This window comes from Neltuma alba, unplaced genomic scaffold (genome assembly GCF_004799145.2).
Source record: "Neltuma alba isolate B1F8T4 unplaced genomic scaffold, ASM479914v2 tig00004369_pilon, whole genome shotgun sequence".
Classification (NCBI taxonomy): domain Eukaryota; kingdom Viridiplantae; phylum Streptophyta; class Magnoliopsida; order Fabales; family Fabaceae; genus Neltuma; species Neltuma alba.
This window is the reverse complement of record NW_021633678.1, coordinates 102303-126767: the sequence shown is the minus strand read 5'-3', so window position 1 is coordinate 126767 and position 24465 is coordinate 102303. Positions and strand designations below refer to the sequence as shown.

At 29.7% G+C, this 24465-nt stretch overlaps 1 protein-coding gene across 1 annotated transcript; it reads left to right on the top strand.

Annotated features, from left to right (window-relative positions):
* Nucleotides 1–22384: 22384 nt before the first annotated feature.
* LOC114744455 (F-box/kelch-repeat protein At3g06240-like) lies at nt 22385–23476 on the top strand. The gene has a single exon (XM_028932626.1). It carries the CDS (start codon nt 22385–22387, stop codon nt 23474–23476), a length of 1092 nt encoding a protein of 363 aa, XP_028788459.1.
* The last annotated feature ends 989 nt before the right edge of the window (nt 23477–24465 follow it).

The window sequence follows — 24465 nt, the reverse complement described above, 5'->3', positions numbered from 1 at the left end:
CATGAGAGAGAACAATTAAATTATTAAAAGAAAGAGAAGTGGGAGGGGGAGAGAGTATGAGTTAGAAACAATAAATATAGGTAAAATAGGAAGTTAACACCAAAAAGTAGAGACAACTTTTAAGTGTCTCTTATATATAGGAACATACCATAAGCATCAAATGTCTCTTATAATAAGGAACGGAGGGAGTACTATATAATTTTTAATGTGATAATTATTAAAAAATAATTAAAATCATAATTATAAAATAAGTAACTGACACGAAATAAAAGAGAGAACAATTAATTAAATGCAAAGACTTTGCATACTAATGGTGCAAAAACAATGCCAATATTTTATTACTCCCAATTTCTTATATTTCATGAGATATGTGAAAGATCCACCTCGATGCATCCTCCCTTCTCTTTGATGTTCCTATGGAGATTCGATGGGAAACACAATAAATCAAAATCATACATTCATTGTGGGAAATTCTTGCGTGCACTAAGAGTACTACGTCATTTGTGATCTCCCTATTACAATGAAACCAACTCAGATAAATTCAGTCTCACATGGCATCACTGGTCAAAGAAATAATACAGGTGTGTTTGGATAAGCGATGATAGAAGTAACTTTTTTTAATTTGATTTTTACAAAAGTTGAATTGGGTAAAAGTCAAATAGTATAATATGATTTATATTTGGATTAGTTTTTTTAAAAAAATTAGTTTGAGAAATTAAAACTTGTTGGATGATTAATGAAAAAGTCAGTTTAGATGTAAAATGATTAAAAAAGATATAACTTTTATTGAGTAATACTACTTCTGATTTTTAATATAAGAGTTAGTTTAACATTTAATTTAATCCTAAATATAAGATATCATTTATTTATTACAAATAACTAATTTAACCAACTTTTTTAATCTTTCCAAATTAGTCAACTAACTCTTATATTAATGACAGGAAGTAGTACATATTTAATATTAAATGTATGTAATGTGACAATTATAAAAGAAATATTGTAAATAAAATAATTAAAAATAAAGAAATTAATTTATTATAAGGAAGAAATTGAAAAATATTAATTTTCCACCGCATTGGTAGTTCCCACTGTTAAAAGCAAGGTTTAATGGCTTCTTTCATAAGCTCATTTGAGACTCAAAAGTCAGATTATAAAAATGTTGAACCAAACACCACCTTTTTTTCAAAGTCATCGTTTGTCATTTGAATTGTGCGTTTTGGTGTCAAAACCTAGATACAAACACACCCTAAGTTGTGGATCCCACAAAAATTTATACTGTTCTGATCTTTAATATAGGACCTAATTGTTAAGTTGATTTTGGTTTTAAATATAGGATCCATTCTCATATTTATTAATTTTCTCTAAATTATCCTTATAGATGTTCCTTCAACCATAATCAAGTAAAAGAGAGAGATGAGGTATTAAGAAAGATGATTATGGTGTTTTAGGAAAAATGTGTCACATTTCTTATAATTAACTAACTTGCCTAATTTTTTTAATTAAATTAAATTAGTTAAACGAATATTATATTAAGTAATGGAAGGGTATTTAACAATTTCTCTCACCGTCAATTTAATGCTTCTGTCTTCCTCTCATTTTCACTTCCAACAATGCCCCCATTTCCTCTTCCATCAAAAACCACCAAATCTCACGGCCGTCTGAAAACCACCCCAAAAAACTTCTATCCTTTTAATTTCATTCGACCAAGACACTAACGTGCTTCCCCGCAATATATTAATTGCTATTAAAAATATTTATTTATAACATTTATGTTAACTAGTTAATGTTGCAAATAATAAATACATAGTTATATATTAAAATATTTATTTATATCTGATATATATTTAAATAAAATTCAGCGGTATTGTAGAATTTTAGGGGTTTCTTAATATATTTTTACATCTATTAAATTTTTTTATCTTAATCATATAAGTAATATAAATGCATATGTATAAAATAAAAAATCACATATAAGAAGATTTGATCGACTAAATGGGTGATACAGTTATAATGCATATGATTTAAAAAATATTTTAAGAAAATCAATGCATATTTGTTATATATAATTAACACAATTAAATTTTTTAATATTCATAAATTAGTTATTTAAATTTTATATTATAGATCAGATGTAAAAGTATGTCCGTGTGACAATTCAATTAAAAATTGACAAATTAGAAAATTTATCTAAATGTGACTTAAAATTTAAAAGAATTTGCAAATTACAATAACAGTCAAGTTTAGTAAGTAATAGAATAATTTTTCCACTCAAAAAATTAATAAGTATTTGTTGTTTTATAACATTAATTTAGTTAGTATAAATATTGTAGATAAATATTTTTAATATTACTTCTTATTTTAATTATAAGTTGATGGAGTGTGGTTAAACTGAGAAGGTTTTTGGGGTGGTTTTCAAATTCGAACAGCTGACAAATTTGGTGGGTTGATGTGAAAATGGGAGGAAGAGAGAGGCATTAAATTGATGGGAGAGAACTTGCTAAATATAAATTTTTGTGGGACCTATGATTTTTTTTATTTTTAAAACCAGTGACGTGATTCTATTTTTCTATTCTTAAGACTAATTTCACTAATTTGATTAAATTAAGAAAATTAGATAAGTTAGTTAATTATAAAAAATGTGATACGTTTTTTCTAAAATAACATAATCATCTTTCTTAATACCCCATCTTTTTTTTCTACTTGATTATAGTTAAGGAAATATCTATAGGAGTAATTTAGAAAAAATTGATAAATATGATAAATGGGTATTATATTTAGAATCAAAACTAACTCAATAATTAGATTTTATATTAAGGACCGGAAGATTATGTGAGACTGAATTTATCTAAATTAATTTCATTTAATTAGGGGATCACAAACGACATGGTGTTTTCAGTGCAGGCAAAAATTTCTCTGTGGATTGTATACCCCATTTGTCTTACAAATAAACCTGATGAAAAATCAAATCCCGCCATGTATTTTTTTAATCATTGTCAGTGGTTTGGGGGAGCGGAGAGCAGAAGCTTTAAGGTTTTTTCCTTTCATTCATTAAAAGAAGGAAACCCATTGCATCCTCCTCTGTTTCTCCGTCGTCATCTTTCCAGGGGAGTGAGTAATGCATCTTTCTCGGTCACATCTCTCCCTTCCTTTTCTGTGTGTTCGTTCGTCTCCTACGCCAACGGTCCTTGTTTCATCTCTGTTGTTCTTCCTTCTCATTGTTGCTGCGTTGAGTCTCCGCTCCCCCAAACCACTGACAATGAGGAGATTATGCTAAGACGTGGTATGGACGGAACACTGGCAACTGTTGGCCTGTAATTCTGGGTCCTGTATTTGTACTTTTCTGATCTTATTTATAAACCATTTCTAACATGTTTCATATAAACTAAGAAAAACCTTAAAACTGCATTAACTCTTTATTAAAATATAACAAATTTTAATTTTACTCCTATTTAATATATACTCTTTAAAAAAAATAACCATCTACATTATAATAAATGAAGGATAATATGGTACATTCATTGTAAAAAGTTAAAGAAGTGAATTACAAATAGTTAAAAAAAAATCTTCTCTTTCTGCCTTATAAATTTCAAGAGGAAGCGTGTGCCTGGAATTCAATAAAAGCAAGCAAATATCATCATTTTTATTTTGAAAAAATTACTAAAAATTAATTATAAATTTAATATATATATATAATTAACAAAGTTGATCATAAGGCGTCATCTGATTTCATATATTATCTCTATCATCCAGTTTGCTAAACTTAAATCACATTACATTTCTATTTTATCTTTTTTTTTTCCAAAATAAAGGAGTATATATTATTATAATTAATAAAAGATCTGCTTCCCTCCTCTTCTTCATGTATAATTTTGTTTGATAAAATTTTTCATATATAATTAATTAAGTATATAGGACGATGGTGATGGGCACGTGGGATTATAAAAACACAGAAAATGCGCAATATTATACTATTAATATTTTGTTTCAAAAGGCATGACGTTGCTAAGTACGAAGCGTTGATCAACAGGAAAAAAGGAAGCATCTCCTTTCTTCCCTTGTTTCCCGAGACTTTCTTCTTGCCGGTATTCTTGTACTTCTCAAGCAACCAAAAATGTGAACCAAGTAACCCGGCTAGTGTCGCAAGTTACCCGAGTTACTTCTAGATTGCATTGGGTCACCAGGATAAAAAAACCACTGAGTCTGATTATCAACTGGATTGAACAAGTGATTGGTCACTGGTTTCGACCCAACCCAATTGTTCCAATCCGGTTTTGAGTACCATGATAAAGTGTTCATTGATCATTATACATGCCGATAATAGCCAAACAAATAGCAAAAAAGCAGCAACCAACATCAAACACAGACAAGGGGCAAAAAAAAAAAGTACAAGAACCTACAAGAAAAAACTAGATCCTGAACAATTCTGTCATATCAAACCAAATCACCATTCACCAGGATCCTCTGAGGCACATGCTGCCAGCTTTATTCTTGAACCTAAAAACCAAAACAAAGGTCACTAAAATAAAGAGAACAAGGATACGTAACCTTTTAAGGAAAAAATTTACATTAATTAAATAAATGCATTAAAACTTGATACCAAATAAATATGGATTACAAACAACTCATTAAAATAAACATAAATAAACTTAATCAAATTAGACCTAAAACTTAAATAAACCTCACATCTTAATTTTCATCAGCGGTTCCTTGGGAGGCGTATGATTACTCCCCTCCTGCGGTTGCCTGCATGGCGTCCTCTAAATAGCCAGATTTCTACCCTATGGGAGCTTTCAAAATGTGTGTCATAGAGCATTAGATTCCAAGTAGGAAGCCCATCTCCTCTAGGAAGGGACAATCGATACTCACCTTGATCCCTTCTTATACTCACATTGTGTGGATTTGCTACTCTGTCATGAAGAACGAAGGTATCATCACCCTGTCCTATGAGAGGGTCGATAACACTGGTCATCTCTGATTGTAATTTCAGGGTCCTTGCATCATCAAGATCTCTTGCAAGGCGAGTAGGCATTGATTCAAAAATCTTAACCATATGAGTGTTTATGTGTGTTCCGTTATGTTCGAGTATGCCAATGACATCGAGCACTGCAGACTTGATCTCATTTACCTGATTCTCTCTTAGAGCGCTCAGTTCCTGAATCGCCAAGTTCAACTCTTCCGCCATGTGTGACTATAAAGAAAAAGAAATAAGATAATATGAGAGAGACATTAAAAAACCAAAAAAATTCAATCAACATGATTTAACTAACTAAAAGATTATAAGGTTGCTTTATATATACACATATAAACAAGAAAAAGAAACAGGACGGTTATATAAATGAAAAAAAAAGAAAGAAAGAAAACTGGCATCGAAAATGCTTCAAGATGAGGAGGACGACTGGAAGAATAATAGTGTAATGATGCTTAATACTAAAACGTGTGACTATTTTTACGGTGGTAAGTGTTTTTATAAGCTGATGCTGAAATAGCTGTCGTTTTGATTTGGCAAAAAATAACACACTTCATCTAGTTTTAAGGTTCAAGTGTTTTCATAGAGGAGAAGAAGATGAAGATATTGATGGGAGAAGAATAAAAAACAGAGAGAGAAACAAAATAAAAGAAAGATGAAGGCGAGATAAAAAATGGAAGAAGAAAGAAAAATAAAAACCATAAAAACCTATGTAAAATTGCTGTGCAGATTGTAGAGAAAAAAAATACCTGGGAATGAACAATGTAGAGAGACGGGGAAATGAGAGACGGGGAAATGAGAGCGAATGAACAAGCAGACGGCGTGGTTCACATAAGCATGAAAAAGAGAGGTCCCCACTCCATGGTTTGTCTGATAACAATAAAAATGAATAAAAGTGCGTGTAACAGATTTTATTTCTTAAGGGCATTAAAATTGTGATTTTCTTTACGGTGTATTTAGCACTCTAAATTTATTTTTTTTGGTATATTAAGTATTATAATATAATGTTATTTTTTTAGTTATATCAATTATCCTAATTTTAATGTATTAAAAATAAGATACTGAATGCTTAAAAAAATTAAATCAAGATGATAAATGTAATATAAAAAAATTACTATTTTTTTTTCCTGACACTATCTTAGCTGGCCGCTCTGCTTCCAAAATGTGGCACAGCTTTTACCCTGCAACCGACAACATTGCATGAAAATAGACACTGGTGTATTGAAAAATCAGCGGAATGGAGTTTTTGGAAAAATATATTCATTTAAAATATATATTCTAGAGGAAAAATGACATTAAAAAAATTGAAAATTACAATATTACAGTTCAGTATCTAAGATGTCAAGATCCTAATAGAAGAAGTAATATGTGATTTGGTATTTTATAAATATAGTTAAATAATAAAAATGTACTTATATCAAAAAGTTTATTAATAAATTGTGAATTGACAGTGATCAGTATTAAACAAAAAATGACAAGAAATATACTAGTAATAATAAATTACTACCTTTTATATGCTAGCTGTGACTTTTTTTTCAATAACTAAGCCTAACAACTTTTTTGTCATGAAAAATTATTAAAAAGAGTAGAATTTTAATTAGGTCAGAATATTTTTTCACATGTTATTTTTAAAAAAAAAGTTTTAAACTCTTCATATATTATTTTAGTTTTATTATTTGACATTTATGTTTATGTTTATATTATTATTATCTACACTAATCAATATATATTTAAAAATATATCATCATTTTAATTATAACTGATCTGATTGGGAGTTGACAACCACTGACCCGGCTCAATAAATGGTCCGGTTTTTAATATTTTGTTATTTAGCCCACACGAATATTTATTTCTACTTTTTTTTTTCTTCCAAATTATCTGATCCAACTGCTAAACATCTCTTTTAGCAATCGTATAGCGTATTATATGATGTGGCCCTCGTCATTAAATATTTTTTTTTTATAAAAAAAATCTTCAGTGCATGTGCATGACTCTGGGGCGAGGATTTCATCCTTTCTTCTTAGCAGACGGCGTGGTTCATATAAGCATGAAAAAGAGAGGTCCCCACTCCATGGTTTGTCTGATAACAATAAAAATGAATAAAAGTGCGTGTAACAGATTTTATTTCTTAAGGGCATTAAAATTGTGATTTTCTTTACGGTGTATTTAGCACTCTAAATTTATTTTTTTTGGTATATTAAGTATTATAATGTTTTTTTTTTTAGTTATATCAATTATCCTAATTTTAATGTATTAAAAATAAGATACTGAATGCTTAAAAAAAATTAAATCAAGATGATAAATGTAATATAAAAAAATTACTATTTTTTTTTAGTAAAAAGATTCGTATGACCAAGAAATGCTATTTCAGTGCAGACTTTTCAAAACCAACATTCTTTTTTAGTGAAAAACTCAGGTCTTGCTGACACTATCTTAGCTGGCCGCTCTGCTTCCAAAATGTAGCGCAGCTTTTACCCTGCCACCGACGACATTACATGAAAATAGACACTAGTGTATTGAAAAATCAACGGAACTAATAGAAGAAGTAATGTGCGTGTTTGGCATCACTTATTTGGAGTTTATAAGTAGTTTATAAGCTCTATAAGTTTTATAAGCTCGATTGATAAAATTGGATCTGTTTGGATCAGGTTTTTTGTAATCGGGTTTTTGTTTGAAAAGCTACAATAAGTTATAAGCTAAAATTAACAGCTTATGACTTATAGTTTATGGCTTATGGCTTTTGAAATATGGAGAGAAAAAAAGTTAAGAAATTTATTACCTCTTTTGGTTCTTATTATAAGCCTCAAATAACTAATTTGTAGATAATAAAAAATCAATTAAAATTAGTTGAAAGTAATGAATAAGTTAGAAATTTATTTTTATTTTTAAATATGCTCCTAAAAATATACTTTTATTTTTTCATGTTTCACTTTATATTTAAAATATTTTTTATGACTTCTTCATATTAAATTATTTTAATTTCATTGTATTATGTGAAATTATTTTTTTAATCATGTTTCATTATTTATTAAAACTCATATCTATTTTGGTCATTTTACAACCAAACTTACTTTTACTCAATCATAATCCAAACAACCTTTTACCAATCTTACTTTTACAATCTAGCTTTTCTGAACTCTAATCCAAACACAATTCAACTTATCCAATTTAGCTTTTTCCAATTTCACTTCTCTATAAGCTATTTTTTCAATAAGCTACTTTTCCAATCGCTGATCCAAACGGACCCAATATCTGATTTGGTATTTTATAAATATAGTTAAATAATAAAAATGTCTTTATATCAAAAAATTTATTAATGAGTTGTGAATTGGCAGTGATCAGTATTGCCTCCGATTCTTAATATAAGATCCCGTTTGACTTTTTGTTTGGTTTTAATTATAAGACCCAAATCCATTTTGTTTTTTATATTTATGCATTTTTTTCTAAGATAGTCCTTCTAATAATTATAGTTTTAGCCAATATACTTAATTAGCCAGGATATTTTAAGAATGATAACACTTATTTATTACAAATAACTAACTTAATTTACTTTCTTAATCTCTTTAAATAAATTAACTGGATCTTATAATCAAAACCGTAAGTAATATTAAACAAAAAACGACAAAAAACACACTGACAATCATAAATTACTCAAGAAATTCTGTTTCAGTGGAGACTTTTCAAAACCAACATTCTTTTTTAGTGAAAAACTCAGGTCTTGCTGACACTATCTTAGCTGGCCGCTCTGCTTCCAAAATGTAGCACAGCTTTTACCCTGCCACCGACGACATTACATGAAAATAGACATTGTGGCAACATGTGCATTGACTGATTGACATATGTAAAAAATAAATTCCAAATGATGTGGCAACATGACCAATTAATACCGCAACTATACATCACTCGGAAAAAAAATAATGCAACTATGCAAGGGGCCTCTCCACTCTTTTTTTTTTTCATTTATTTTTCATTTCAACTATTAAAATTTTAATTGAACGATGTACATTTTCATATTTCATAAATTTATAAATAAGATACATTTTATTGTTATCTTAAATCATCATGACTAAAATTTATTAGTTTTATTTTTATTTATTTATTTTTAAAACTATTTTAACATCTTAATTATAATTTTATAAAATGTAAAATTTGGATCATTCAAATTATGATCTTATAATTGAAATGTGAAGTGAAGAGTAGAACTGATAATACAGGCTAGGCCCATCAACCTGTCAAAAATAGTGGGCTCAAGTTGGCAAAATGTCATCCCGCTAAGGTACGGGTTGTTTCGGCCCACACTCCTTTTGAGTTTGTTTTGCTGCAGGCTAGCTCGCTTCTTTTTTTTTTTAAATCAATCTTCATACATGGTCTTACTCAAATATACACTATCTAATATCTAGTCCAAGTTTTTTTTTTTTAATTACAAGGGCAAGTTAAAAAACTTGAGAAAAGATTACACCCTTAAGGTTGTATCAGCTAAAGGCAAGACGAAAATCCTCGTCCAGAAAACGTATGCACCCAGGATGAGGTGTCAATATGAGCATTTCATCATTTTTATGATGAGCATCTTTTGCGAGGAAGTCTGCACACTTGATGCCATCCCTTGGACTTTAACATTTCAAATTTTAAAACCCAACTCTCAATCCCACACCAACAATAATATAAAATAATAAAAATGTAATCATAAAATTTAAAAAAATCAAAATCAAAATTTTAATAATAAGAGAGAGAATTAATGCATATCTTAAGGCTCTTTAAGAGGTTCAAAGCATTATGATAATATACATGTGTGTAAGATTTTTCTCCCAGTAACACGTTTTTATCTTGTACCTTGCATGTCGCACCTATATTAGTCCACTAACACGTACAATTAGCATTTACATAAAAAAACTCAATAACTACATCAAAAAAAAAAATTAATACTACAACAAGTACTATTTCTAATATGGGAAAACTAATTGGAGGTCCTTATAGTTATACTCAATTTTGAATCAAGTCCCTAGACTTTTTTTTTTTTTAATTAGATCCTTTAAATTTCCACTGTTAGACCTCTTACTCCCTAAAACCTAAAATTGTTTATTAAAACTAACCCCGTTAAAAGTTTCATTAAAAGTCTAACTCTTCTTCTTCTTCTTCAACCTCCTTTCACCGTAAGTCTGTAACCCCCAAGCTCTCTCTCCCCTGTTCTCATTCCTCAACATCATCTCCTTCTCCCACCATTAAATCTGGTGGATGCTATTTAGAAATCATGCACAAGGCCTTTTAATCAAACATCCCAAAAAATATACCTAATTCACACCCAAGTCATCATTATCGATCATGGTTACCTCCTTCGTCGTAGAACCTGAGTTGCTGCACCAAGTCATGGAATCCGACATAGCCAAGCCCATATGTGAAGGCATCCGGGTTGCGATGAGTACAACGGTTCAAGTAATAATAGCAGCTCTGTAGTCAAAAAAGTCAAGCTCTAATGGCATGGGTGTTGGACATGGAACGATGAGGTGTATAATGGTGGGAAAGCAGAGAGAAAGCTTGGGGGTTATGGTGGAAGGAAGTCAAAGATGATGATGATTTAGACGGAACTTTCAACGCTGTTAATTTTAAGTTGACAGTTTTAGGTTTAGGGAGTAACGCATATAACAGAGGAAATTTAAAGGATTCAATAAAAAACAAAAAAAACTCAGGGACTTGATTCAAAACTGAGTAAAATTGCAAGGACCTCCAAATTAGTTTTCCCTTCTAATATTTATTTAGGCAATTTACATGAATTAAAAAAATATTTTAAAAAAATTTCTATTCAAATGACAGACTTATATTCAATAATAAATTTAATTATTGTCGAACAATTATTACCTTACACTTAAAAAATCAAGTTTGGTCCTCTTAGCTCCTTGGTCCTTGCTTCAATTATGTAACAACAAAATTTTTTGAAAAAAAATAATTTAGGCCAACCTGCATTGGCGGGCATGGGCTGGCCTTTCGCAAACCGAGCCCGTCAAGATGCGAGCTACTTTAGCTGGCAGGGATCGTGTTTGCACTATCAACCTACTTTACCACCTTTAGTTTAAAAAAAAAAAGGAAGGAGAGGGAAGTGAAGAGACCGTCCCCCATATAAGGATGGGTCTGATAAAGGAATAAAGAGCGCACGTAGGTAGCTGTGACAGTATCAAGTTAATAATCTCATTGTGGACTTGTGGTGATCCATCCACTCATGTTTCATTCTTCGACCTTATATTGGAGGTACTTCCTCACATTATCCGTTTAGCAGCTCAATTAATTAGAGATAATTGATGAGGCAAACGAGTAGTATGGATTTTATATAAAACAAAAAAAGAAAACAGCAAAAACTTATATTAATTGTTAGACGCATTACAAGTTAAGCAGGAAAAAAATCACTGAGAATTGTTTAGAAATTTTCTAAAAAAAGAAAGAAGCTATTTTCGCATTTGGTTACCATGATTACAAATGTTTATATTTCAATAATCTTTAGGGTCTATAAGATCTTCATTTGTATCCATATTTTGGAAAGCGACACTGTCTCTTATGTAGCACATTTGATTACTTGGAATAAGTCATCCATGCTTTGCCCAAGAGAAAAAAGTTATCCATGGTAGTTTCTCAAGATAATTAAAAAAAACACTAAATTTTAATATTTTTAAAACTTAAACAAATTTCTTAAATTTTTTTAAAAGTGTTTTATTTATTAAAAGAAGCTCAAACAAATGAGCTCTTAATTAAAGTTAAATGAGTTGTGGTGCCAAGTGGCATGTATGAACGAAATTTACAAAGACAGAAGCAAATGAGCTCTCAATTAATTAAAGTTTACAATAAAAAGCACTTTTTGATGCAATTCGAAGCAAAATTTCCCTTACATGTTTACTTTTAATATTATAAAATCACTTTAAAAATCATAATACTGTATTTTTTATTTAGAATCAAAATATGTTAATCGCAGAAGGAAACACGTTAATTTAAAGTTCTCTTTCAATTTTTAATGAACCTAATTAAAAGTTTTACGAATTGACTGATCTAAATAAAGTTTTGAGTTATTTAATTGTCAGGGATTTTACTTATTAAATATGCGTGTTCATCAATGTGGGTATAAATGGGGCATCACGAAAGCAAAATCAAAACCGTATTTATAACCACAAAAACCCAGTGCTTTGGCCGATCGAGTCTTTGATCAATGAAAAGCTTATCATAAACATGAAACATATAACATCATCATGTAAATACCACAAAATAGGGGCCTACTTTTTCCTTCTGTACTTGTTCTGTAAACATACAACCAAAGATTATCATTTAACAAAAATATTCTATACAGTTAACTTTTATGAATAACTTGAACAGATTAACCTACATGCTCGTCCAACAAGATAAAATACACCACATATGCATCAAGCTAGCCGCCACAAATGACATAAAATGGAGCTAGAGATTACCAATAGCCATACAATTTTGGATCTATTTTCATTTTTGACCGTATCCTAATAACTAATCATGTTTATTTATTTGAATAATCCTTTTCAAAATTGAAAACACTAATTAATCCCATTATCAAATACATCCCCGCTACAAAAAAAAAGAAGTATTAGCGATAGAGTTTAGCGACGGAATTGTATTATGTCACTAATCCCTCACAAATTCCGTTACTAAAATTAGCGATAGAATTTAGTGATGGAAAATTTTTGTCGCTAAATTAGTGAAGAATTAGTGACCGAATTTTATTCCGTCACTAACTTAGAGACAGATTAGTGACGGAATCTTATTCCGTCACTAAATTCTATCACAAGTCCGTCACTAATTTTGTTTTAAATGATTAGTGGCAAAAATTAGTGATGGAAAAATTCTATCACTAATTTCCATTACCAATCTGTCACTAATTCTCATTTTGTGATGGAAATTAGTGGATGGAATTTTTCCGTCATTAATTTCCGTCGCAATTCTGTCGCAAAAAAATATAATATAAATATATAACAATTATTTTTTAAACTTATTATTAAAATAAAAATATAATATATCATAATTTTTAAATAATATATTATATAAAAATTAAAAAATGCAAATATTATAAAAGAAAATAAAAATACATAATATACTTATTATTTTGTTAAATATTTGAATAAAAATATAAATTATTAGAAATTGTTTACTAAAATATAAAAATTAAATTCAAATAAATAATAATATATTAAATTAGATAATATATATTAAATTATGTATATAATATTTATTATATATATTTGTATTTGTTATTAGAAATAGGGAAAAAGACCGAAAAATGCACCTTTAACTTCAGAAGCCCAAAAACGTCTGCTGAATTCAAGAAATCCCATTTTGGTACCATGAGACCAAATTGGGATTATTATGTGAAAGGAAAAGACCAAATTACCCTTTATTTTAAATATTATTTTAAAAATATCACAGCCTCTATTGGCCGGCCGATCACCGGAGCTCCGGCAGCGGCGGTCACCGGAGCTCCGACGACCAGCCGATAATTGGTCACCGGAGCTCCGTCGGTCGGAATTTTTTTTTTTGAAAATTTTTACAACTTCAATATAACGGTTAACAACTTTTGTAATGCCATTAACAATTTCAGTATAGCAATTATCAATAGCTTTTTTGGGAAATTCAACAAACTCCGGCGACCGGAAACAATTTTTTTGAAAATTTTTACAACTTCAATATAACAGTTAACAACTTTTGTAATGCCATTAACAACTTCAATATAACAATTAACAACAGGTTTTCTGGGAAATTCAACAAACTCCGGCGACCGGAAATAATTTTTTTGAAAATTTTTACAACTTCAATATAGCGGTTAACAACTTTTGTAACTCTATTAACAACTTCAGTATAGCGGTTAACAACAGGTTTTTGAGTTTGTTAAAGGCATTACTGAAGTTATAAAAATGCCACTTTTTGAATTTAAAAACTTGTTGTTAACTGCTATATTAAAGTTGTTAACCGTTATATTGGAGTTGTAAAAATTTTCAAAAAAACGTAATTGTTAACGTTATACTGAAGTTGAAAATTTTTATAACTTCAGTATAACGGTTAACAACTTTTATAATTCTGTTACAACTTCAATATAGCAATTAACAACAAGTTTTCTGGGAAATTCAACAAGCTCCGGTGACTGGAAATAATTTTTTTTGAAAATTTTTACAACTTCAGTATAACGGTTAACAACTTTTGTAACGCTATTAACAACTTTAGTATATCAGTTAACAACAGATTTTTTTGAAAAATTATATAACTCAAAAACCTGTTGTTAATCGCTATACTGAAATTGTTAATAGGGTTACAAAAGTTGTTAACCATTATATTGAAGTTGTAAAAATTTTCAAAAAAATTGTTTTCGGTCGCCGGAGTTTGTTGAATTTCCTAAAAAAGCTATTGTTAATTGCTATACTGAAGTTGTTAATAGCATTACAAATCTAAGGAAGTGGGCCCTATTTATTCTGGGCCTATCTGTAATTACACAAGTCCAAAAAATACAACTGAATTTGCATTTTCGTGATAACAAAATGTACAAGTTGTACTACTATTTTAATTTAAAAAGAACAAGAAGGGTCGACACAAACGTGTAAACCTGCTACTTTGCCTTACAAAATTAATTAATTAAATCAAGAAAATATAGTTGTAGGCACAAAGTATAGATTGATAATTTAAAATTAGATCAAATTATAAATTTCAATTATCAATTCATTATTTTATAATTATTAAAAAATATCTTTAATGGCGTTAAAATTAGAGCAAAGTATAAATTTTTGAAGTAAAAGAATTATTTAATCATGAGAGGACACGATTATATATTCTAATTAATAAATTCAAAATTTTATAATTATTGACAAAATATTCTAAACGGTTCTAAAGTTAGATTAAAGTATAAATTTTAAAAATTAGAAAGAGCTCTATGTAATTTTTAAAAGACTGTACGGAGGCGGATGTATTACTTTACTCTTAATTTTTATTTTCTAATTTTAAAAATTATATATGATTTTTATTATTTTAGTTTGATATATAATATTAATTTAGTATAATTCAATCAAATTAAAATTTAAAATGAAATACATATTTACTCATCTTTTAAATTTAAAATTTTTTAGCTTATATATAGTCTTCAAATTTCAACTTAAAATTTTGAGTGATGAAAAAATAAAAATAAAAATAAAAACAAATTTCTGAGCTAACTTGGGCCAAGCATTTGTTTAGAGATGTGCAAACATTTAATCATGCATTGTTTATGTTTATTTTTGATAGTTTTGGACACACATTGTTTATGTTTGTTTCTTATTAAAACCCCTTGTCATCCCCACAAAACCATCCACTCACCTCCACCTTGATAGAGACGAAGCAACAATGATTAGTGTAGTGTTCTCTATCATTTCTTTATTTATTTTTGTCTTTGTTTAAATGTTTATTTAATTTTTATTGTTTATCAATATTTTTTTAATTTATTTTTAGTAGACTGGAAAACAATGTCATGAAACCTTCAATCTAGAGTTGCCAACATAGGCAATCAACTTCATAATCTAGCAATTGAACTTAGTAGGCTCATCAGTGATTTTCAAAATCTTTGATTTGGGGATAACAATATAAAAGGAAATACCAGAGATATTGCTGGTCTTATAGGACAAAATCCACTTGTTGGCGAACCTCACTTGGTCCTATTACATTCGGCATTTGTCAACACATTCACTCGTACTTTAACTTCAAGTCGTCGGGTCCTACGATTGTCATGTGGTGCAGCTGAAACAATTAATGCTCTCATGAGAAATAATGACAACATAATGATATTGCATGACCGTAAGGTAGTACACCTTGTAACATACTGTTTAAAAAAAAAAGATATCAATTAATTGAAATAAAATAATATTATTATTGTATTATTAAAATATATATATATATATATATATAATAGATACCCAGCTTTCCACCGAATTCGGTGGAAAGCCTGGGCATCATTTAATGGAACAAAGAATAAGGGGGGTTATTAATGAACATAGAAGAAAAAAAAGAAGAAGAGAGGGGCGGCTGAAGAAAATAGGATAAGATGTAGTAAGTATAAGTTGAAAAGAAGGAAGGAGTATTAAATAGAGGAAGGAAAAGAAGGAAAGGAACGGATGAAGGAAGACTTTTGGAAAAACAATAAATGAATGAAGAAAATGGGAGAATGGATAGTTGGAAGTTAGAGAAGTGAGGATAAAAGAGGGGGAGAGGAGACGGAAGAGGAAGAGAGAGCAAAAGAAGAGAAAAGAGAGTGAGAAGTAGAGAGGAAAGGAGAGAGAGAGAGCTGAGTTGCAGAGTACCTAACAGTTTTGGAAATAATTTAGGTACACAAAACTACTTCTTGTTATCATATTTTCTTTATGAATATTTCCTATATATTTATAGCTTTATATTATTAGTATCATTATCATGTTTAGAGAAAATTTTACCGTTTGAGTATAGAGTAAATATGGAGTTTTGACAATATATGACCGTAGAAATTTAAAGATCCATTATTAAGGAATTTTAATCGGTTTATTTTTGTTTAATGATTACTTTGAGAATTTTAAACTAAGATTTTAGTTGAAAAATTTGTTATTTAGACTTGTAATATGTTTTTACCGATTAAATTTGAGTTAAATAATTTATTTGAGTTATTTAATATATTATTGAGGTTTTAATCGGTTTAAATATTGAATAAGTTAAATATATATTTTTGAAATAATTTTTGAAGGCTTGAAAAATTATAAATTGAGAATTTTGTGAAATTAAATAAAGCTACAGTTTGTTTATAATTAAAAAAATATATATATACTTTTGTTAAATTTAAATAGCCTTATATGTAAATTATTTTTCAAAATAATATCTATTATAAATGCCTAGATTTGGGAGAGTTAATATATTTATGCAATTTTTGGTTTAGAGGGTAGTCTTAGAATTTTAGAGTAGTTTTGGAGTAGTTTTGAGTTTATGTTAATAAATATTTATGTGCAATTTTGTAGACTTGAGGATTTTGGAGTATTCTTTGTGTGAATATTTGTAAGCTAAAGAGTACCAGGTAACTCTGAAAATTCTTTCTTGTACATGTGAATTGTGTATGATTGTATTATGAATTTACTATATTTTTATATATTGAAATATAATATTGTGATTTTTCAAATGAATGTTTTGGTATGTTATTTGATTTTGTTAAGATTTATTGCTATTAATTATGATTAATAATTAAATATATTGATGGCTATGGAATTGTCATGAGTTGTTATTAAATGGTATATAAGTTTTATTGCTATCTTATTTTTAATATATTTGAGGACGTATTCATGATGTAATATTATTGGCATCTGACATGCATTGTTGGGCTAAGGATAGAAGGAGATTGTATGGATATAAAATTACCACGTGGTATGCCATCACTCGGTGCACAGTGGGTGGCACTTGTCAGGGCCCCTTCTTCCATGTTTTCCTTTGGCTGGGAATTCATTGGAGTTGTGGGACATGTGACACCTCCCTATTCACAAAGGAGGGGAGCCATAGTCCGAGCTTGAGCTCTATATCTTTGGCCGGATATATCTCTTGTATCGGTGAGCTTGGAATAATTCAGTAAAATGGATTAGTTCCTATCGGACTATGTGTTAGCCTATGGCTCCAGTCAGCGGTATAAGGGTGGACGGTGATATAAGGGAGGCAGCATATTGCATTATTTTTGGGATATGTTGAAAAATAAATTGAAATTGAATTGAATGTATCAAATCTGTTATTTTCAATATATACATATATACAGACCTATAAATAGATTTTTGGTTTATCATATGTGATTTGCTTGTATAGGTTAGAATTTCAGTAGTTATTGAGACGTTTGATCTCACCCCCTATATTAACAATTTTTTCAGGCGGATCTAGTAGGAATTAAGGGAAGGCACCAATGGAGTGAGCCGTGAAGGCTTTTGTGCTCCTCAAGCACATGCTATGTTATATTTTTATTTGCCATGACTATAAGACCTTAATAGTTTATGTTGTTAAATTATGTTAGAAATGTTTTGAAATTGACTTGTTGCAGTATTAGAAATATTTATGGACTTTTCAATTAAATATATTATGTATACTGATATAATTACGTGAGGTGTTACACACCTAGGGAAATAAAACCATGAGGTCGCTACGACTATACCAAAGCAGACAATATCTATGGGTCACACCCTAGATTGGCTACGGCTACATTTCGGGACCATGAGACGTTGCATTTTGGTATTGGAACCAGGGTCAGGTCAGTGTGTTAGCAAGGACGCTGAACCCTAAGGGGGTGGATTATGAACATTGGGGTGGCTACGGTGCACTTCGGGACCTAGAGACATTACATTTTGGTATTAGAGCCAGGGTCGAATCGGTGTGCCAACAAGAACGCTGAGCCTTAAGGAGGTGGATTGTGATGTCCCATGTAGGGGTGGCTACAGCTGTATTTCAGGACCTGGGAACATTACACTTTGGTATCAGAGCCAAGGTCAGATCGCTATGCCAGCGAAGATGCTGGGCCCTAAGGGGATGGATTGTGAACTCACATCAGTAGGAGAGGTTTGGGTGACTACAGTTGCACTAAGGGGAACAAAACCATGAGATAGCTAAGACTGTACCAAAATAGACAATATTTATGGGCAACACCCTGGGGTGACTACTGCTGCACTTCGAGACCTGGGGACATTACAAGGCCCCTAATGATGCCGATGAAGCCCCTAGCAGTGATGATGCCGATGAAGCCCCTGATAGTGATGATGAAGTAGCTGATGAATCTGATGCAGCCGCATTTGCCATCTTTGATGATGATGATCTTTGACAATGTTGTCCCCTATAACATCCTGATTTTTAATCAAGAATTTAATGATAATTAAGCTTGAATGGGATATGAATTTTTATCTATTGTAATCATATGTTGAATTTATATGACTATGACGATTTGTGTTGAGATCTTGTGGGTGGTGTATAATTATTTTTTCGTGTTAAATGGTACTACTTCAATAGCTTACTCTAAGTTATTGTATATGTTACAAATTATATGCGTCTTTTGCGTGCTATTTGTAATGGCTCTATATTGTCATCTAGGGCGCTACATATTTTTCTTTGTTGTGATACTTGTTAATTATGATGATATGCTTTGTTGTCATGTTTATGCCTTTAGGATTATTGTATTATTGATGGAGTGCTAGTAAAATGGCTGGAAATTGTAGGATCTTTATGTATGTGATTTTTGTGGATCCACCTTAATACTTTGGCTTTGGTTTTGAAAACCGAATTGATTGTTTGATTTCAAGCTGTGTTGAGTTGTATACTATTAGTAGTTCAAGGTCAACAGGTAAATGACTTATGAGATGGGCTTTATGTCCCTTTTCTCTTGTGCCCTGAGCGTTGATTTGTGGTGGATACATGAAGTATTTTGAAAATAAAGAATTTAAGGCAAATCTTTCTCTAATTAAACTCAACTTGAGATTTAATTATTTATAGGCAATGAATAAATATACGAATATGGAAAGTGATTCGAGGACAAAAATAATTATTTTTTTATTATTTGACATGATTTCAAAATTATTATCAACAAGGATGTTTTATTAAATGTTATTGGCTCGAGAAAATATACATTTTGTTTAAAGTTAAATTTTCAAAATTACAGCCTAGATTTGTTCAACGGCATTGTATTTATTTTTCCCTTTTGAAGGCCTGTAAAATTTAAAGAAAAATTACAAGCATTTGTTTAAACTTAAAAATTAAGTCATTTTTAGATTGTATATAAAAATCATTTTTGATGTATATGTGTGTGTAATCAATGATGATAAAATAAATAATTTTAACTGGATTTAGATTTGTCATATCATTTCCTTATACTCAAGTTTCCTATTTTTATTTTTCCTTCGCTTGAAACTAAAGTTAAGTTTAGATTGTTCGGATCTTTATAGATAGAATTTGATTATTGGCTTTTTCTTTTTAATGAACTGAATAATATTGGATATTATGAATATCTTCCCCTTGATTTACTTGGGTTTCATTTCTTTCCCTGGTCACTCATCTCCTTTCTTCCTAGCCTGCATGAATTTTGGATTATTTAGAAATTTTCTGAAAAACAAAAACTATAATGCATTGGGTTAACATCATGAAAAATGTTTGTACGTATATTTTAGTAATTTTCAGATTTTATAATATATACAATTAACCTTTGAAAAATAAAAGTACATACAAAATATTACCGCAGAATAGGGGGCTTGTTCAAGAATGCTAATATCTTTTCAATAAACAGGAGATATATATTTTTTGGAAATCACATTACTTTATCCTGCTTTTTACAAAGAAAAATATTACAATTCAATATTATAATTTTAAGTTGAAAGGGAAAAGGACAGTATACAAAATTTTTATATATGAAAGAAAAAATTGTTCAGGTGCTGAACTTAAGATGATTGCGAATACCAATCAAGAGATACTCTCATGGGGTATTAAACTGAGAAAATCCTTTAAAAAGGTACCTTTTTTTTTCTAAAGCATATGTATCTTTTTATTAGAGACAATCATATTCAAAGTACTGTCAGACACTTAAAAAAGGACTTAAAAAATCTAAATTCTCATTTGGGTTGCTAAATTTGTCAAAACCTTATAACCTAATGAGAAATTTTAAAATTTTATAAAATGACTTTAATGTCTTTTTCATTGAAAACCTATCAAAATGAGTATTTTCTATTATTTTCGTGTCATGGAAGAGCTCTGAACAGAAAAAACTTAATATTTATCATTACAAAGTTGAAAAATTGATGATCTATTTTTCATATTAATCTTCCTTCTTTAATCCTAATAGTTTCCTTCAGATAAAAAAGTTATTAATTAATTTAGAATTCAAATGTGTTAATTGTGAAATAAAATATGTTAATTTCTAAGATTGTATTGTGATAAAATTTTATTTAAAGACTTATTACTAGTGTGTTATAGAGGTAGAAAGTTGTTAATTTAAAATTAAAACTTGTTTAGATATGAAATGGAATATGTAAATTTTCAAAGTTGTATTATAATCAAGTTTTATTTAATGACTTATTGCAAGTGTGTTATGGAGACAAAAAGATGTAAATTTAGAATTGAAATTTGTTAACTGTAAAATGGAACATATTAATTAGTTTTATTTAAAGACTTGTTGTAACTGCGTTTTGTAGACATAAGCTGTTAACTTATTAATTTTTAAGATTGTATTGTGATCAATTTTTATTCAAGGACTTACACAAGAGTGTTTTATTAGAGATTAAAAATTGTTAATTTAGAATCAAAATATATTAATCGCAAAAAAAAGCATGTTAATTTAAAATTCTCTTTCAATTTTTAATGAAGGGTTCATGAAACCTAATTAGAAGTTTAACAAATTCACTAACCTAAATAAGAATTTGACTTATTTAATTGTCAGGAATTTTGCCTATTAAATATGCGTGTTCATCAATGTGGGTATAAATGGTGCATCACGAAAGCAAAATCAAACCATCTCATCATATTTATAACCACGCAAACCCAGTGCTTTGGCCAATCGAGTCTTTGATCACTGACAAGCTTATCAAAAACATTAAACAAATAACATCATCATGTAAATACCACAAACTAGTGGCCTACTTGTTCCTTCTGTACTTGTTCTGTAAACATAGAACCAAAGATTATCATTTAACGAAAATATTCTATACAGCCAACTTTTATGAATAACTTAAATAGATTGACTTACCTGCTCGTCAAACAAGATATAATACACCAGTATCAAGCTAGCCACCACAAATGACGTAAAATGGAGTTGGAGATCACCAATAGCCATACAATTTTGGATCTATTTTTAGTTTTGACCATATCCTAATAAACTAATCATGTTTATTTATTTGAATAATGTTTTTCAAAATTGAAAACATTAATTAATCCCATCATCAAATACAGTCCCTCTCAGTCTTTCCTTAATGAGCACCATGATACTTATTATTATCGTAAAATTTACACAATTCAGATACAGTCTTAATGGTCAAGATTAAAATTTTCAAAAAATAATTTTTAAAAAAACATATAGTTAAAAGATTACATTTATTTTGAATTATCTACCTATTAAAGAAAAATATTTAAAAAAACAAAAATATAAAAAATTAAATCTTAGTCGTCCATATTAAATTTTAATGAGCATTTTCCTAATATTTAAGAACCACATCTTGTTACACTTACGCCACATATGCATATCAAGCTAGCCGCCACAAACCACGTAAAAAGGAGTTGGAGATTACCAGTAGCGCCATATAATTTTGGATCTACTTTTAGTTTTGACCATATCCTAATAACTAATCATGTTCATTTATTTGAATCATCTTTTTACAAAATTGAAAACCTTAATCCCATCATCAAATACAATCCCTCTCATTCCTTCCTTGTCACAAAACCATGGACAATCTTCCCAATGATTTGAAACTGAAAATCCTTGTTCGCTTGCCCATCAAATCTCTCATGCGCCTAAAGTGTTTGTCCAAGTCATGGCTCTCTCTCATCTCTGACCCCTACTTTGCAAAACTCCATTTTCAACAATCTTCCCAACAACACCCAAATCGAATCCTTTACACAAATGGTCCAGAAATCCTATCCATAGATTTCAACTTATCCCTCCATGACGATTCTGCTATTGTGAAACTCGACCTTCCCCTTTTCAAATCATACGCTGATCGCGATTTCATGACGGCTTCTTGCCGAGGCTTTGTGTTTCTTAAGCCTATAAATGAGCGCAAAGTTTTTCTCTTGAATCCCTCCACAAGGATCTGCAAACAAATTCCTCTACCTCCTTCAAAACACAATATCAGAACCCTATATGGCTTTTGTTATGATGAGTTGGCCGATGACTACTTAATAGTGCTCGCATCGGAATACAAGGATCCACCTTCATCTGGTATTCATCTTTTAGATTTTGAAGTCTTCTCTATTAGAACCAACTCATGGGAAGAACATGGCCAATTTAGCGTCGGTTATTGTAGTCCATCAACCGTTGGTTTCTTCTTAAACAATGCTGTTCATTGGCTTGTTCAGACTCCATCTGACATAGAAATTATAGCATTTGATATAACAACAAAGAGTTTAAGAGAGATTCCTACGCCCTTTGGACGTGATTGTGATTTCGTAGAAGTAATGTATGATCTGCGCGTACTTGAAGGATGCCTCACTGTCTTGGTGGGAATGAACGGTCACGATGAGATATGGATGATGAGAGAGTACGGGGTGAAATCATCTTGGACTAAGTTTTTCTCTTTGTCTTATAGTAAGCTTCTGGACAACATATTCCCCCTGTGCTTCACCAAAGATGGTCAACTTGTTGGAGGGGATGGCCATATAAGATTATCAAAATGGAATGAGAAGGGAGAATTGCAAGAACGTCGTCAATATTTCACCCAAGAAAAGCCAGAGCGCCGTCAATATTATTGTTGTTTTTCCAGCTCCTATTATTACTTAGCAACTCCCTACACTGAAACTTTGCTTTCTCTCCCTTGACTAGTTTGATCAGGTAGAAAGGTCATGTTGGAAAACTACTTGAAGAGATCCGACTTTAATAAGTGTTGAAACATACTTTATGTTCTAGACTTTCAGATAAAATAATCGTGTTTCTGCCCTTTGTTTTGGAGTCTATGGTAGAAAGATTACAACAACAAAAAACCAAAGATTTTGTAGGCCATTAGTGTTTGCTCTTTTAATTCGGAAAAAAAACAAAAGAAAGATTTTTTTTTTTTAAAAAAAAAAAGAACTGCAGATATATACACCTTGGATTTTTTTTTTTCCTTTTACATCCTCCTTTCTGCAGAAGATAGTGGAGAAAGTATAACCGGCCGGTGACAATCCATAACCCAAATGATGATCATTGCATGCTACCCTCGGGTCTAATTAAAAAAAAAAAAACAACTTATAGTTGCAATCTATCTCAAAGTCAGTTTACTAAATAAGTTTTTTTGAATCATTCATAATAAATAAATTAAAGAAATGAAAGTTAAAAGGAAAGCAATACATTCGCCTCCATATAGCTTTTTAAAAATCATCACAAAGACCTCTTTGTAGTTTTTAAAATTTATACTTTAATCTCATTTTATGATTTTAACATTGTTTAGAATATTTTGTGCATAATTATAAAATTCTGAATTTCTTATTAAAATTTATAATTGTGTAATCTCATGATTAAATAATACTTTTATATTCAAAGTTTATATTTTACTCCAATTTTAAAATCGTTAAGAATATCTTGTTAATAATTTAAAATACTGAATTTATTAATTAAAATTTATAATTGTGAACTCTCTTGATTAAATAATACTCTTATTTTTTAAAATTTATCACTCCTCTAGTTCTATTTATAAATAATCACTTCTAACATGTTTAATACTGATTAAGAAAAATTTTAAATTTTATTAACTCTATCCTCTCTCTCCCCCCTTCTAAATAGAACCATAGAAGTATTATTTAATCTAATTTTAAATTATTAATTAATCCTC